This window comes from Molothrus aeneus, chromosome 3, assembly GCF_037042795.1.
Source record: "Molothrus aeneus isolate 106 chromosome 3, BPBGC_Maene_1.0, whole genome shotgun sequence".
In the NCBI taxonomy this organism is placed as follows: Eukaryota; Metazoa; Chordata; class Aves; order Passeriformes; family Icteridae; genus Molothrus; species Molothrus aeneus.
The window spans coordinates 6,135,267-6,153,141 of record NC_089648.1 but is presented as its reverse complement, the minus strand read 5'-3'; the positions used below and the strand labels follow the sequence as shown (position 1 = coordinate 6,153,141).

The 17,875-nt window shown below is 52.2% G+C and overlaps 1 protein-coding gene across 1 annotated transcript; it reads right to left on the bottom strand.

Moving 5' to 3' along the window:
• Window positions 1–231: 231 nt before the first annotated feature.
• Window positions 232–17,848, bottom strand: PYGB (glycogen phosphorylase B). Its single transcript, XM_066546147.1, has 20 exons — window positions 17,587–17,848; window positions 15,371–15,472; window positions 13,414–13,492; window positions 12,497–12,600; window positions 10,444–10,575; window positions 8,280–8,391; window positions 7,805–7,887; window positions 6,753–6,896; window positions 6,320–6,412; window positions 6,062–6,208; window positions 5,781–5,944; window positions 5,394–5,508; window positions 4,177–4,278; window positions 3,907–4,054; window positions 3,338–3,396; window positions 2,497–2,638; window positions 2,167–2,374; window positions 1,692–1,826; window positions 1,513–1,579; window positions 232–1,281 (listed from the first exon to the last, which is right to left on the bottom strand). Exons 1-20 carry the CDS (start codon window positions 17,827–17,829, stop codon window positions 1,129–1,131), a joined length of 2,532 nt encoding a protein of 843 aa, XP_066402244.1. The 5' UTR covers window positions 17,830–17,848; the 3' UTR covers window positions 232–1,128.
• Window positions 17,849–17,875: the final 27 nt, after the last annotated feature.

Here is a 17,875-nt window from a genome sequence, read left to right as displayed (position 1 = left end):
CCCCAGCCCAGTGCATAGAGTCAGCTGTCATGGGCACGTTATCCCCCCATGGTGGGGCCAGCACCCTCCCAGCTGCAAGGGACTACAAACCACAAAGCCACAGCTGGGCAAGGACAGCAGTGATTGCTGTGACCTGAACTTGGCATTGTTCAGGCATTGTGGCCTGAACTTGTTGCAGCCTGAACCCAGAGGCATGGAGTAGTCACAAGTCAGTCCAAAGTCAAACCAGCAGGTGTTTGGGTTGTTTTAATGAGTTGGTGTCAAACAGGGCAGTACTGGTGCATTATACAGCATTATGGGTGTTAAACTGTGACCCCAGCACTGGGAGGGACATGTGGAGCAGCATGACCCTGCTAAGGAAGAGTGCCAGGGATGTGATCCATGTTCACCCCGAGTAGCACACACACACAGCTGTATCTGCAGAGCCAAGAGCCAGCAGGCTCAGCTGCCCAGCTGGCAGTGGCAGGTACAGCCCTCCCTGTGCAGAGATGGAGGCTAAAAATCCCTGGAGTGGCTTGGTTACTGGGCCTTTAGTTAGGGAAGAGGTGTGGTAGGAGGCTACAGTAAGCTCTGTGGCAAGGAAGTGGCTGATCCCAGGCTCTCCTGCTTGTGGCACAGTGTTTGTGCCTGCCCTGGGGCCAGCTGCTTTCACAGTCAGCCCCCTCTTCTTTAGGTGATACTGGGGAAGGAGATGGGCAGGGATTGGCCTCTCCCTCCCCCAGCTTTGGGCCTGGCAGACCCCTGCAGGAGAAAGACACACTCTGTGTTGGCTAATCCTACTTGTGGGGCAGGGTCAAGGAGGCCAGGCACTTGCACACAGGTGCAGGGGAAGGTTTACTTGGAAAGCCCTTGTTAAGCATGGAGCACAGCTGTGGAAGACTTATCCATGGTCATCTCACTAAAAGCACTATGCAGCACATGCAGGCTAGGTAGGTGCAAACACAAGGTCCTTTCTCCTGCCCTCCAGCTCTTGTTCCTTGGTCAGGGCTCCTCCTCAGAGCATCCTTCTATCCCTCTGAGGGAAAGGCCTTGTTTCTGCAGAGCTGAGCCCATCTGACTGGTGGTGAAATGCAGGTGAGGCCTCCTGCAATGGGAGCATATCCCTCCTTCCTTCCCTTGGTGCTTGCATCAGTTTCGGGGCAGGTTGGGCGGGGGGATTGCTGTGGCAGAAGGCTCCACCCCCCAGATCTCACGGGCATACTCCGTGATGGTTCTGTCACTGGAGAACTTGCCCGAGCACGCAATGTTCCTGATCACTTTCCTCGTCCATTCACGGGGATCCTGGGAAGAGGAGAGGCAGTGTCAGTACTCAGCTGCTCACCCAGCTCTGTCCTGGCTTGCAGGGCACTGGCTAGTTTAAAACCCCATAGTCTGGGGCTGCTGAAGCAGCCAAACCTGCCTCACCCTGCCCCAGGGCACCCACATGCTGCGGTGTCCATGAGAAGGGCTCCACTGGAGCACACTCATCCCAGTTACCCCCAGTGCTCCCACTCAGCAGTGGGCAAATCTTACCATGAACAGCTGGTCCACTTGCCCTTGGCACTTAATGTAGGCCTCATAGTCTGCAAACACCTTAAACCTGAAACTCAAAGCAGAGTCCGGCTGGGGTTTGCCTTCTAGGCAGGACAGACATCTTCCCTCCCATGAGCAGGCAGTGCTCCCCCCTGCACAGGGATGCTCCCAGGACTCACCTGTCGTGGTACATGAGCATGTTCACCACATCCTTGAAGCAGCCGGGGTCCCGAGGGGAGAAGAAGCCGCTGGTGATCTGGTCGATGGCCTGGCGCAGCTCGGGCAGGCGCTCGTAGTACTCCCGGGCGTTGTACCTGTGCCAGCAGAGACAGCCTCAGGCACTGCTGCTCCTCCTTGTGTCTGGGGCAGGGAGGGCAGGCAGGGATGTGGGACAGCTCCTGAGTGAGGGGCCGTGCTCCCAGGGCTGTGCCCATCAGAGCTCGTGGCTCAGACCAGCAGCAATGTCTGATACTTCGTGTCATGTCCCACTGCTGAATCCTTGCAGCCCAAGGCAAAGACTGCCTCTAGCCCCCTGCTTTTTCCTGCTCCAGAGCTGCCCAGAGAGGAAGGTGTCCCTCCCAGACAGAGAACACGGCTCTTCCCACCAGAGCTGAGCCCTGCATCTCCATCTGACAAGCCCTGGCATTCACCAACCCTTTCTGATCCAGGGCCTCCACGTCCTCCACCCGCATGCCAAATATGAAGAGATTTTCTTCACCCGCCTCCTCAGCCATCTCCACGTTGGCCCCGTCCATGGTACCAATGGTGAGGGCCCCGTTCACCATGAACTTCATGTTGCCAGTACCCGAGGCCTCCGTGCCAGCTGTGGAGATCTGCTGGGAGAGATCCGCTGCTGGGATCACTGCCAGGTGCAAGAGAAGTGGGAGTTAATCCTTGGCACATTGCAGCTCCCCACAACCAGGACTGACCCTTCTGACCTCGCCCTCAGCCCAAAGAGCACAACTCTGAGAAGATTAGACATACCCTTCTCAGCCAAGGACACCCGGTAGTTCTCCAGGAAGATGACCTTGAGCTTGTCCCCCACGTAGGGGTCGTTGTTGATGACCTCACCAATGGATGTGATGAGTTTGATGATCATCTTGGCCATGTGGTAGCCAGGGGCTGCCTGAAGAAGAGCAGTCCAGAAATGGGGAAGGCTTTTAAGGAAGGGAGAGCATAAGAGATGACAGTGTGGGGTTCTCACTGCAGTGAGTCTGAGCCTCACTTCTGCTGTTCACATGGAATCACAGCATGGTTTGGGTTGGAAAGGACCTTTGAAAGATATCTAGTCCAACCCCCCTGCAATAAGCAGGGACATCTTCAACTAGACCAGGTTGCTGACAGCCCCATCCAACCTATCTTGAATGTTTCCAGAGATGGAGCATGTATCACCTCAGGGCAACCTGTTCCAGTGGGTCACCACACTGATTGAAAAAATTTCCACCTTAGATCTAATCTAAATTAACTCTTCTTCAATTTAAAACCACTATCCCTTGTCCTAGCACAACAGGTCCTGCTAAAACATTTTCCCCCATCTTTCTTAAAAGGCCCACTTCAAGCCCTTAAAGGCTACAATAAAGTCTCCCCAGAGCCTGAACAATTCTAATTCTCCCAGCCATGAATTAGGAGAAACACCCTATTGGGAGGAGAAGTCCTGAGCCATGGGGTAATAGTGATGGAGCCTTGCTCAGTCCAGTTAGTTCATGGAGGTGTTCCCTGCTGCTGGCTAATCTACAGCAGGCCCAGCAAAGCCACAGAAAGGGGACAGGACCTTCCCCATCCACCCCCCGAGCCACGCATGCATGGAGTCTGGAATGCAGGTTACCTTTCCTCCAATCATAATGGTCCTGGGCACAAAGGATTTGGATGGATTACATCTGATGCCTGAAAGAGCAGGGATCTTTCTTCAAAATTTTTTCAAATTTGAAAGCTCAAATTTGATCTTAAAAAAAACCCCAAAAATTAAAAATCTTCAGAACTGAAGATAAGCTGGGCAGAGTTTACTGCCTGGTCAGAGGCGGGCTGGGTTCTCAGCCCATGTCACAAGGACCCATCAACCTTGTAGGACCCTGACGCCCAACCAGACATCTGCTGGAGCTGTGGTGGGCAAAAAAAGGCCACAGAATCCTTGGGGATTCAGATCCTTGGAGAACTCCTCAAGCCAGAACAATGCAGAGCTCCAATGACTTGCCTCCCTTTGGGAATGGGCAGGGGCCCCAAGTATACAATGGGAAATGGGGCCTTAACTTGCACCAGGTCAGTCTCGACAGCTGTAGAACAGGTGTGGAGGTTACCTGGGCTGCAGATTTGGGCTGTGAGCTCTGTATGAGCCTTCAGCCACTCTGTCTTCCCTCCTGGAGAGAAGCCCTGGCAGTGAGAGGCCGGGGGACTTACGGTTGTAGAGGGTGATGGCGTGCAGGCAGTTCAGCAGCTGCCGCTTGTACTCATGGATTCGCTTCACCTGGACATCAAACATGGACATAGGGTTGATCTTCACCTTGTAATGCTCCTCCAGGTAGGCTGCAAACTTCAGCTTGTTCTCCTGGCAGAAAAATTTGAGGAACAGGCATGAGTTGCCAGGGCTTGCATCAGAAGTGAGCATTTGCTGCTGGGATGTTCCTGGCAGCATGGTGCTTTTCGCCTTCCTCCCCCAGTGCACATTACCTGCTTGACTTTTGCCACATCCCTGATAAAAGTCTCATTATCGATGAACTCCAGTAGTTTCTTCAGCTGGCTCAGATCTGTGATAAAGCCTTCCCCAATTTTCTAAAACAACAAATTAGGAATGTCATGAGACACTTCACCCAGTCCACAACTGCCCTTTCCCAGCAGAGGTGCCACAGTCCCCTTGGGAACTGGAAGAGGCAGTGTGCCACATTGGAAAAGGGGCACATAGGAAAAGAGGCACAGTTTCTTATTATGAGATTATTTCTCTGCATCACAAAGAAGCCCAATGGAAACAGGGCACTTGCAAAAATTCAGACAAACCCCCCTTTCTCAAGGAGTTTTAGCGGGAAGAAGGAGATGTGTGCACATGTGCCATGGCCTCCTGGCAGCTGGAGAAACCAATGGGCGGGACATGAAGATTCATTTAGCTACAGGATGATATTCAGTCATGGCATGTTGCAGTGTGATGTAAAAACCTGCCCTAAAGGGCCTGGGAAATACAAGGGACAGAACTGGAGCTGGGCCTCCATGAGAGGAGCTCCTTTGTGCCTATGAAGCTGAACACTTGTCCAGACACCCTATGGTTGTGCCTGTGTGCAGTCCCCATGAGGGCAGGGACCAGATCCAGATTTCTGCAGCTTTTTTGGCCAACTCTTCATCATCATCTTTAGAGCCCAGCCAATCTCACACCTACACGTGCCACAGCATGGTCCTCCCAGGCTGTCCCCACAGAGCTGCCAGGTGTCACATGTCATGGACATATTTTCTGAAAAATACTTCTGCTAGGCTTTTTCTCCTGAGAAGCTGAGAAGCCTCAGAGGAAAAGAAAAACAATAATTATCTGCTGCTGTGGAATGCAACAGGTGCATCTTTGATTGGTCCATGTGAGCTGTTTTTTATTTGATGACCAATGACAACCACCTGTGTTGAGGCTGTGAGCAGTCACAAGATTTTATTATCATTTCTTTCTATTCCCTTCAAGCCTTCTGATGAAATCCTTTCTTATATTCTCTAGTATAGTTTTAGTATATAATTTTCTTTAATATAATATATATCATAAAATAATAAATCAGCCTTCTGAAACATGGAGTCAAGATTCTCATCTCTTCCCTCTCCTGGGACCACCACAGTCACCTTCAGGGCTGACCAGACCACAGGAAGAGGTGACCAAAGGGATCACACTCAGCTCCTCACTTCACACGATCACCACTCACCTCAGCAATAATGTCAGCCAATCCTGGGTTGCACAGCAGGAGCCAGCGCCTCGGCGTGATCCCATTGGTCTTGTTCTGAAACTTTTCTGGCTCCAGCTCATAGAAATCCTTGAACCTGGAACACCACGGAGCTCTGAGCCACCCACCACCACCCAAGCTACAGCTGAGCCCCCCCAGTGTGTGCTCCTGACTTAGGGCAGGCTGTATCACTCTTTGCTTCCTCAGCTGTACTGCCAAGAGTTTCACCAGCTCCAAAGGGAGAGAGTCTCCCCAGCGAGGCAACTAAAGCAGAGCTGGGACACCCAGCTGCCCCAGCTAACCCTTCCCAGCTGGCAGGCAAAGCCCAGTGAGGGGAGGGGGTGCGCTGCTGGCTGTGTCCCAACTCACACCGAGTTCTTCACGATGTCGGAGTGGATGCGGGCCACGCCGTTGACGGCGTGGGAGCCGATGACGCAGAGATGAGCCATGTTGATCCTCTTGCAGTCCCCCTCCTCGATCACCGACATCCTCCGCAGCCGGTCGATGTCCCCCGGGTACAGAGCTGCCACGCGCTGCAGGCAGGGAGAGGGACGTGGGTGACACAGCCACAGCACCTGGGAGCACTCCCATCCTAAAGGTGGTCACGCCAAGGTCCCCAGAGTCCCCGCAGCCTGGCGCCGGTCCCTTACATCCAGGTGCATTTGGTTGAGGGCGTAAATGATCTCCAGGTGCCGCGGCAGCAGCTTCTCAAACATGGAGACCGGCCAGCGCTCCAGGGCTTCGGGCAGCACGGTGTGGTTGGTGTAGGCACAGGTCCTTTTTGTGATCTCCCAGGCCTGCGTTACAGACAGCAGGTTAGTGCACGTGCAACCAGGCCAGGCAGGAAAAGGAAATCCCACAGGTCCTTCCCCTGTGAGGTGCAGCACGGTCCTCCCAGCTCTGCTCACCTTGTCCCAGTCCACCTTCTCCACATCCACCAGGATTCTCATGAGCTCTGGTATGGACAGGGCAGGGTGGGTGTCATTTAGCTGAATAGCCACCTGCAACACAGACTTGCTGGTCTCAGTTCTGGCAGTGACAGGACTGTGACAGTGCCCTGCATGCATGGGTTGGCTAAGGGTCAGCCCCAAGGCTCTTCTCATGACTCACAACCCAGAAACAGACAGACCTCTCAGTAATGGAGCTATTCAAACTTCACAAGTTTTGCTCCAAATTGCATTTTTTTTCCCTGGGAAAACAGGCCTGGAGATCATCTGTTTTACAACCCGAATTGCCAGGGTGTTTGTATAAATGCCCCCGTTTAGTCCTGAGCGTCCTGCTCTCCCTCGAGAGAGGCAGGTCTGGCTGAAATTTCCCCAGTGCCTCTGCCCACAGACTCACCTTGTCTGGGAAGGTTTCAAAGCATGTTCTCACAGGGTCTCGGCAGCCAAACTTGGAGGACTTGAAGCGGCGGATGATGTCCTGGAGGGTGGCAGCCACCACGAAGTACTCCTGCTTCAGCCGCAGCTCCTTGCCTTCAAAGAACTGCAAGAGGGGGCACCACATCCACCAGAGCTGCAGCTGCCATCCCCACCTGGCAGCCAAAGCCCTGGAGATGCTCCTCTCCACCCCGAGGGGCTTCCCAACAGGCGTCACACGTTTGGCTCCTCACCAGGGCAAATGTGGGTGTTTCTCATCTGCCTCTGATGTGGACAGCAGCTGTAGGGACTCACAAAGGGGCTTGGCATCCCAAACAGCTGCTTCCAGAGAGAGCAACTGAGAGAGAGAGCCTGCCTCATCCATGCTACTCCTACAGAGCCAGCACAGATCCCTCCCTCGTGGCAAAATCCTTTGCAGGGTTTTTTGGCAAAGGATTTTGGGCTTTCTGCAATAGCCAGGAGTGTCTCTGGACACAGCAGCTGCCTCACACACACCGTGCTTTCTGCTGGTCTATTTTAAAACACCAGCAGGTTTGATAGGGTGTGAGGCAAAGTGCAGGGGATTTGCTTTTCCAGAACAGATGCCAATCCATGACTAGATATGAGGGCTCTTCCCTTTTGGACCCAGAGCCCAGTGAGTGCTTGGCCTGGGACAGCACTTGCAGTGAGAAATCCCTTGAACTGGGGATGGAAATGAGTCCCCACTGTGTAAACTGGCAGCTGCCTTGAAGTTGAAGGAGTAATGTCTTCCTCTCCATACAGTAGGAACAGAGCAGCTACACCAGACAGGTGTAGCCATATGGGCCAGACTCTCAGCTGCTAATCAGACAGCAAAGACCCTCTGGAGCCAGCAGAGCCATTCCTGTTCACTGGGAATTATAGGGACAACCTATTCTGTATTAAAGCAGAATTAGCATCAGATGGCCATGACCTTCCAGTGTTGGCAAACAAGGAGATACAACTGCAGGAAGGAAGGTTCTGAGCAACAGGGAAAGAGGCAAGCAAGTCACTCACATTATCATTCGGGTACAGGACTCTGGATATGTTTTCTGCCAGGTTTCTGTCCAACACAGCCTCGATGTAGTCACCCATGTTGACTGCAGGGAGAGAAACACACACAGCACTGCAGCAGCTGTAGAGATTCAGGCAGATCCCTGACACCACACTTTTCCCTCTTCTCTTGCAGAGAGGTTTTGTAACAGGAATATTCAGGCTGGTACTAATGGAACAGGATGGGAATGTACGTGTGTGAAAGGCACTAGAGTGACAGGAGGAGATGGGTGGGTATCCTGGTGTATGAGGGCTCTGGAAGCAGCTGGGGAGTAGTGTGATCCATGGATGTGCACACAGTGCTGTGGTTTGGAGATAGCTATGAAATAAACACAAAGCAGGGCAGATGTGAAGTGCTGCACCATGCAGGTGCCATGCACAAAGGGACAGATGTGTCCCAGCCTGGCCAGAGGAGAGGCAGTGGAGGGACAGCACTTACACTCCTGGAGGTTGAAGTCGTTTGGAGCCTTGGCAGACCAGAGTCTCATGGTGTTCACAGTGTTGTTCTTGTATCCAGGCACTGGGGTGTCGTAAGGCATGGCAAGGACAACCTGAAAAGGACAGTGTCCCCCCCTGGTTACAGCACAGTGACCTGGAGAATGTGGGACAGTGGCTGAAACCTCTGCAAGAAGAATCCAGAGGACAAAGACAAGTCCTGGCTGTGGAAGGAATCTCACCTCACTAAAATACATCTGCTGAGCTTCACAGACTTCCCTGCTATCATGGGCATTTCCACCACCTAATGGGAAACATTCACAGGAGAACCAGAGCTGGTCTGGAGCTTTACTGACCAACTTGACTTTCAACCCCATCAATGACATGCAAAAGAGACTTGCAGGAAACCTGCTGACCTTCCTGTATTAACTGGAGTACTTATCAGAGCACTGAAAGCACCCTCAGCTGCCCACTGGGATTCTGTCTGTGCTGGGAAAAAGCCAGGGCAGGTTGGACTTTTGCGTTTCCATCTGGGATTAACTCCACAGCCTGAATCCTGCCCATTAGCCTTCTGCAACCTGCCAGGACCAAACCCTACAACTGCAGCACTATTTCCAGAGCCATCCACCCAATATTCAGGGTTTGTTGAACCTGCCTGGATAACTCCACTGAGATCTCCTGCACCTGAACTGAACATGAGTGTGAAACTCCTTGTGCAGTTTGCAGATGATGCTTAAGCCTCAGGAGGCTACAGGGAGTAACCCTGGATCTCCCAGTTCACACAGCAGGGAAAACCTGGGCAGATCAGCATGTGGGTCATGAACAACAGCCTCTTTGTGCTGGCATGGGCAGCAGCTCCCCTCTGGGGACAGCCAGCAAGAGCTCAGGCTCTCCAAGCTGCTGTTACCAGCTCCGAACATGGAAGCAGGCAGGGAGCCTGCCCAGGGACTGGGGCACACATCACATGAACTCAGCCATGCTATATTTGGAGACTGCATCTTTGGCTTTTTTGAACCTTTCCAACTTGTTCCTTTAGCAGCACTATCTGAAAAGTCACCTCCTTGTAGGAAGCAGTGTTTGGGATCCCTGAAACCCCAGACTACCAGCAGGATCAGAAGAGAGACATGTTGAACTGCAATGGCACTTGGTCCCCAGATGGATGCCTGCTGCACTTGGGGGCCAGAGAGCTCTGGCACAGTGCTCCCAAGAGGTTCACTGTGCTGGGGATGTGGTGTTGAACCCCTGCACTGTTAACGTGGCAATGACCTGGGTCACTTCATAGCCTCTGACAACCAGAGACAAAATGGTTTATTTCTCCTCTGAGCAGGCCCAGGTGATTCTGTAACAGCTTCAGCTCTTGGTGCTGAAGAGAATGGCTGAGCTCTGTGGCTGTGAGCTCCTCGGATTAACTGAGCTGGTTCATCAGGCTGAGAGACCGCTGAACATTATGGGAACAAGGCTAGGTCATCTCCCTGAATCACAGAGAAATTAATTGTCCTTCCTTCCTCCAGCCTGAGCAGTGCTTACAGAGGAGAGGCTGAAGCATTTTAGATTCACCTGTGTCTTTGATAGCAGCAAAATGGGAATGCACCTCCATGATGCAGTAGCCTGAACAAGCATGAGCTCCTGAAGTACAGCATTACCTCCTCAGCTGTGGGACAGGCTGAAGAGGTGGTGGTGCTCCATGATGCCACAAAACAAGGCCTCCAGGCATCCTGGAGACTGGAATCCACACCTCCATCCTCCCCTGACAGCACCCTGCCCATTGGGCTGCTCTGGGAAAAAGGAACTTGCTCTCACAACAAGAGTTAAACACCCACGGCATTGCTCCATGCCTCTGCACAGCAGCAGCATCAGAAACAGCTGAAAATCCACAGTGTGAATGGCCAGCAGCATGGAAGGAGCCTACAATTCTCCTCCAACATAAATCCATGTAAGACTGTGCAGCTTTGCCCTGGAGATCAACAGATCTCTCTTTTTTCTCAAATCCTGCTGCAACAATTCAACAAAAGCTTTTATCTCCTCAAACCCCATAGGCTACGAAGTCACCTTTGTAAACTGAAGTTTGGCTAGTCCGGGAGAGAAGCAGAGCCTGAAGACCTCAGGCAGCCCCAGCGTTACCCTGTCCGGCCTTCCCCAGCCCAGCAGGGGGAGACTGACGGTGGTACCTGGGTGTCGATCCACTTCACGCCCTCGGCAGTGTGCTCCACGCGGCCGTAGAAGTGCACCGGGAGCATGTACTCGGGGCGGGCCTTCTCCCAGGGGTTCCCGTAGCGCAGCCAGTCGTCCGCCTCCTCCACCTGCAAGGGGCACACGGGATCAAGGAGAGCTTGTGGCTCCGGGAGAAGGCTGAACGCGGCTCTTCACTGGGAGACCGGTTTAAAAGCAAAGCTTCAGCAAGCTGCCTTTAAAAATGGATGTGCAGAGGCCTCTAGAGGATAGCCGGGTGTGAAAAATGCATGTATTTGATGATTGGCTTTTCGCAAATATTCAAATGAATATTATATGTGTTGTGTTAGAAAGTAATGCTGTATTAATTCTCTTAAGTACTGTGTTAAATATAGTTTTAGGTTATACAAAATGTTAAAATAGAAACTATGCTATGTAGGATACTTTTTTTAAAGAGAGGACTTGCAGTGAGATAGCAGCCACAGGACACCTGAATCTTTCAGAGAAAAATAATTTATTGCTACATTATCAGGAGAAACCAACTTCTTCCTGCCTCGAAGGCGCTGTTAGGATTCGGAGGAAGAAGTTGATGATGATCAGACAGAATCCTGTATTTGAATAGAATTTATGCATCATGGATGAAGTGTATGAATATGCAACAGGCTGCTGCTTTTAAGGGTTAATCCTCTGTTAACGTGGGTCCTTTTTTGGGCTAATGCTGCCCAGAAAAAGGTACCCAGACTGTCCGTAACTCTTTGTTTCTATTGTCTCATATTGTCCTAATTCAAATTGTCCAAATTGTTATAACTCTAATTGTATTACCATTCTTATAACCATTTTATTACTATTAAACTTTTAAAATTTTAAAAACAAGTGATTGGCGTTTTTCACACCAGACTTTCCAAAGCTTGGACGATGCATCCCAGCTGGTATAAATAAATCAGCCTCTACAGATCTTTGTTAAGGTTTAAGCCATGCAAACTGCACAGACCCCTGCTCTTGGTCTGTCTCCAAGCCTTCACATCCAGTTTGACTGTGGATGCTGTGGAATATGTGGGATGTGGCAGCCAGTGGTGATGTTCCTGGCCACAAGCCACAGCCGGTAAGCCAGGCCTTGTTAACTGCTCTGCCCTCTGCCAGAGGGGGATTCTCCCCTCAGCTCACAACTGTGGCAATGGGAGCAAAGTGAATCCATCAGAGCCTCCCGGGCTGGTGTTATCCAGAGATGCTTTGTGCCTCCATGCATTTCTCTGCTGTGCGGGGAGGGACTTAAAGGAAGGGGGAGATAGTGGGACAAGGAGGGGCAAGGCAGGGGGGAGGGCCACAGCCCAGCATGCCACCACCCCTGGTCTTTTTTAAGAAACATGAAGTCAAATACAGGGGAAGCTTTCCCCTCCCTGTTTTCACCATTTATGGGGCCTGGCATTGCAGCTTCTTTGTGGAGAAGCAGGAAAAAACAACTTTCAAACCTCTCATGGTCCCTGACCTACAGAGTGGTATTTTAAGGAGAAAAAGATACTTTATACCCCGAAGCAAGGTGAGTCTCCTAATGAAAACCATTTCCAGACACACACTAAGGAAAACTGCCAGCTGAGGCAGTTTTTTTAGCCTACTTTCACTGGAAAATAGTATGATCACTAATGCTACAGGAAAATTCCTGTTTAATCCCTGTCTGCCACTGACCAGGGAACCCACAGGAGCAGCAATCACCCCAGACACTTGCCTATGTTCCATACTGATCAAACACATCCTTTGCCAGACACCTTCCTGAGGTACTTAGGCACATCTCCATCCTTAGCCTGACTGCTTTGCTGACTCACAGCCAGTCTAGATGGGTCTCTGGGGCTGTTGCAGCTGCACTGTGGAGACCCAGGCAGGCAAACCTCTGGTCTCAGCCTTACCCTATGGCTCAACTCCCATATCATCTTGCCCAGTGATGGACTCAAATGCCCAGTTTAAGATCAGCTCAAGGCACTGCAGTGCCTTTTACATCCAGGCCTTGTCCACAGTATGAAAGAGAGGGAGAAAGAGGGACCTGAGTTTTCCAAGTACCTGCCAGCCATCGACAATCTTCTGGTTGAAGATCCCAAACTCGTAGCGGATGCCGTAACCATACGCTGCCAGCCCCAGTGTGGCCATGGAGTCCAGGAAACAGGCTGAAAGGGTGAAGGAAACAGGCTGTAGGAGCAGAGCATGGGCACTCTGCAAGGAACCTCACTCCTTGCTTGCTGCACGTGCTACAGACTGCTGTGCATGGAGATGAGGAGCTGCCACAACAGTGCTGCTGGAAATGTTTATTACTCAGAGGAAACCCATGTGCAAAAGGGAGACAAGGAGGCAGTCTGCAGCAGGAGTCTATGCATGTCCTGCTGAGCAACCACAAATACCCAAAATTGCTGGTGACAAGGACAGATCACCAAAACCCCAAATCTAGCTTTGTTGCAGTGAGAGCTCTTCTAAACTTGCCTTGCTCTAAGCCTGTCTGCCCAGTAAAGCAGAGCTTCTGACCCCAACCTGCTGCACCACCAGCTTCTTAACTATTATTGCTTCCAAAGGAAGCCTTTCCAGCCCTCAATCCAAGCAGTTCTGGTAAAGATCAGCCCCAGCATTTACTCTGTGCTGGGGAGCTCTCATCTCCAGCTGTCCCACAGGACAGGCAGACTAAAATAGCAGCCAGGAATCTGCCTGTGTGAGAGCTGTTGAGTGCCTCTGAGAAGTGAGAGGTTTCACAGGGAGGTGAGGAGAAAGGCTCCAGACAGCCTCTTCCAGCCACAGCCCTGCCTGCTGCACTGCAGAACATACACCTACAGCTCTGGGCTGCTCTCCCTGGGGAGGAGGTGTTTCTGGCCAGCCAGGAGCAGGCAGGAGGGTCCCACTAGCAGATGCCAGTGGTGAGGGTGTGACAGCCACACCACCCTCGGTCCCCGTGCACTCTGCATGAGGAGGGAACTCCCCTCCCCCTGTATTACCTGCCAGGCGGCCCAGGCCTCCATTTCCCAGGCCAGCATCTTCTTCAATTTCTTCCAGCTCCTCCAAGTCCAAACCCAGCTATTGGAGAAAACCACAGCAGAACACGTCACCAAACAAACCCCATGTCCTGAGCTGCTCTCCAAGGAGCACAAACACATCCCAAAACCACCCACACTGAAGGAAATTAAACCCACAAGGTCTCTGATTCCCTCCCCACAAAGCATCTCACCAGCACCTAGTCCTTGGGCAGCCCAATTGATTGCAAAACAATTTAGCCCATCACCAGATGTTGCTTTCCCATGAAGAAGGTTTCCTTAGAGAATTCAGACAAAACTCTCATGCCCTAGCAGCCCCTCAGGTGAGGATGCCCTTTGACCAAACCTGGCATTGGAGACAATATGGGGGGAATGGTCAAGCCAGTGTGCAAGGGACTCCCGAGTCCTGCCTGGGCAGGGGAGGTCATCCCTCTGCTTGTGCACTGAGTCCTTGAGGAAGGGCATGGCCAGGCTGGCAGCAGTGACTGCAGCATTCACCATCACTCTCTGTGCTTCCCACATCCTGCCCAGCCTGCCACCGAGCTCCTTGGCTGCAGTCTGTGGCTGGAAGTGGTTGCCTGCATCTCTTGAGCCATTTGTTCTATGGTCTGGGGGCCCCTGCCAGAGGCAGGCTAAGGCTGCCAGCAGCAAGGACTCTCCAGGAGGCCAGGGGTGCAGACTCTCAGGGGGCAGCAGCAGCTCACCCCGGTGCCACGGGGGACAGCACGGTGTCAAGCCAATACAGCTGCTCCCCAAACTGTTTTCCCAGCACTTCAATGGTCTGCAACCACAAGATGGGAAAGCCTCATGCGCAGAGTGATGGGGACACAAACACTGAGACAAATTCTCTAAGTGACAGAGCCATGCTGGATGTGAGACCTTCGAAGCAACCTGGCCACAGGCCATGATGAGCTCCACAGGCTGGAGGCTACAGCAAGGGAAGCCTTGGCCTGTCGGGCCAAATCTGCACTTGGAAAATGTCTTGCAAAGGAACTTAGAGGATGTTCCTGAAAAAAGCCAGCCTGCTCTCTGAGGCACAATACCTCAGAGAGGAAACAGGTGCCTCCCTGGAAATCCCTTCCGATCTCTTGGCAGGGAAAGTGCATGGCAGGATGTTTCAGCAGCAACTGTAGCACCTCACGTAGAGAGACAGTGAAGTGCACAACTTCTGCTACAAAGTGAACCATGGATCAATCTGGTAGGGCAGAGGGGAAGCTGGGAGAAACAAAGGGTTTGGGTGAGAAAGCCAAAAACCTCATTCTGTCAGATAAGGTCACTTGTGCTGTTGCAGAGGTGCCTGCAAATAACCATATAAGTAAGTAACAATGGCCTCACATTAGTGATTGCCTTGGTGATACCCAGCTATGTTTTTTTCAAGATGGAAATCATCTGAGGACATTTTATTTCCAGCAAATTATTTCCCTCCTTTCTCCTTTCCCACCAATTAACTTCTACCTGCAGCATGGCTGCTATGCCTTGTGTACCTCAATGTATGAACTGCAATTTGGTGTTTTGCTGCTCGAGTCCCAGTCTCTCCCATTAGACTATATCTCCTGTGATAAACCATCATCTCTCCCACTAATGGAAAGCTCTTTGCAGCCTGTGACTCTCATGTCATTTAGGATACTGGGTGTTGTTTTCAGTACACACTTTTGGGTTCTCCCATTCACTACAGGGTGGTTTGGAAAAATGTACTCCAACTCCAATGGCGGTTTGGAAAAATGTACTCCAACTCCAAGGAACCCCAAGGCCTCCCTATTGTCTTCTCTAGAGAATGAAAAACACTAAGAAAGAGCCAAGTTCCATTTTGTGTAGTCCAAATAACAACCTTCTCAGGTGAAGCCCTGAGAAATAAAGATACTCAGCCATCTGTGTGGAAAAGTTTAGCTTCAGGGCGACCCTGGTATCCCCAAGACTTTACCTGGTAAATGGCTTCATCACAAGCATTCTGCAGGCCCAGGTTCACCATGGTGTTCTGCAGAGTGCGGCCCATGTAGAACTCCAGGGACAGGTAGTAAATGCGCTGGGGAGGCAAAGCGAGACGCTTACACACAGCACAGCACTTTGCTTTCACTGAAGCTGCTTCAAATCAAGAGCAGACCCAAGCATTTTCCAGAGCAGGGATGTCTTCCCAGACTGGCTTTTGGCGCCTGCTCCTGAACACCACGCACCAGAGTTGTTTGTCAGAAGAATTTCATGCGGGACGCCGGCCAAGCCTCCACCACGCATCTCCCTGCCAACAGCCTTCTATAGAAAAATCTCGCTGCCTGTTAAGTGTTTCCCTAATTAACTCAGGGCAACTATTATCTAGGATGCTGAATGATATATTTATACACTGTCAGGCTCAGCTGAGGTGATGTTTACGCTGGGCTTTTAAAGTTTTCCTAGGCTGAGCTGATCCAGTCTCCCAAAAGCCAGAGCAAGCCCCCTGCCCCTGCAGGCTGGCTGGGCTGAGGGCCAGCACCTTCCTGTGAGTAATTTTCCAGCACTCCCATCTCATGGGTCCTCCTGCTCACCCCACACTGAGTTTCACTCCCGTTTCACCCTGTTGAACAAGTAAATTGTCCCATAGGTGGCAGGGTTCCTGGCACAACTGTGCAGTGACCTTCCAAGTTTGAGAGGAGCCGTGTCTGTGCTGCAAATGCTAACGAAAGCCTCTTTGTGGGATGAGAAGCAGGCTGTGCAAACTTTTGCCCTCACTCAGATTCATCCCTATGGATATTTTTATAAATAAACCAGAATTCTTAATGGAGCAATTACCTGACTTCAAACTGTGCTTTCCTTTGAATCTCTTCCCACTGTAGTGTGGAACTTTTCCTGCTAAGCAGCAGCATTCCCCACTCTGCCACCTCTGCTGGGAGTCTGAAAGGGTCAGTCTGTTCCCTGGGGCTCATCAGAAAGACAGGAATCATCACACACAAATGATCTGCTCCTTTCAGTCTCCCATCTCTAATGAAAATCTAAGTGTAGAGGACAGTAAGCAAACTCACTCCAGGCTCCTCTGAGCCTTTATGGGATCTGTGCAACCCCTTCTGTTGGTGCTGCAATACAGACCAGGGCACATTTGTGTGAGTTGGGAAAAAAGGGAGAGTCCCATGCACCAGTGTAACTCTCAGTGCACATGCAGCCATTCTGTCGTGAAAGTGCACTTTGTTTCTTGTGTCAGGGCAATATTCATCATCTTGGGAAAAGAGCTGACTCAGGGAGGTGGCTGCCTGCCTGCACCCTGGGAGGATATCTGTCTTTCTCTGTACACACCTGCTCTCTGTGGCTCTCCAGTCAAGTCCTGGATTGGGTCTTAATTCAAAAGGATTAAGTCTGAATTATGTCTTGCACCCCCCAATACCTCCAGCATCACTGTTCTGACTTGGCAAGTGACGAGGAACCCCTGGGTTTGGTGACCTGGGAGAGCTTATCTGGTTTTCACAAGGCAAGAAACTCCTCTCCAGCCTCAAAGCTGAGCTGCCTGCATGCTCTGCAGGAGTGAAGTCAGGAGACAGCTGTGCTGAGCCATGGAGGTGAATGATGCCCACAGGGACACCACCGCAGCAGTGTGAGTGCAGGACGTGACCGTGGTGGAGCATGCAGAGGAGCTGGCAGCAGCAAGGCCCATGCAAGGACCTGCTCAGAGTGGGACCACAGGGGACATGGCTGTGACAAGGTGCAGGGGGACACAGTTATGGGGGTGTCTGAGGGGGGACAGTGCTGCAGCAGGGTTCAGTGAAACAGGACTGCAGAAGAGTTTGTGGAGACACAGTCACAGCAAACTGCACAAGGGACATGGCTGTGGTGATGTCTGTGGGGACACAGGCATGGCAAGATGTGCGTGAGGGACACAGATGAGGCAAGGCTCATGGGGACACAGCCATGCTGAGGTGTGTACAAGGGACACGGCCACGGGGACACAGCAACAGCGGGGTGTGTGTGAGGGATACAGGTGTCATGATGCCCGCAGGGAAGAAATCACTGTGGGATGTATGAAGGGCACGGCCATGGCAAGGCGCCCCACAGCCAGGTGCACGCAAGGGACAAGTCCCAGGGGTCACACCCACAGTGACACCTGGCAGGTAGACACGGAAACACCCTTGGTGAAGGCACAGCCACCCAGCCCCCGTCCCTCGTCCCGCCGGGGCTCACCTTGGGGTCCCGCTCGTAGTAGTGCTGCTGGGTGCGGATCCAGCGCCCCACCAGGTGGTCGCGCACCGTGTGGGCCAGCGCGAAGTAGTAGTCGCGGGGGGTGGCGACGTTGCGGTCCTTGACGAGGGTGAAGTGGAGGTGGCGATTGAAGCTCTTGCGCACCTCGGCCACGTCCCCCAGCCCCGCGATGCCCCGCACGCTGATCTGCTTCCGACGGTCCCCGTCGCTCAGCGGCGCCGCCATCCCGCCGCTGCCGCCGCTGCCGCCCCGCCCGCTCCGCCGCTGCCTC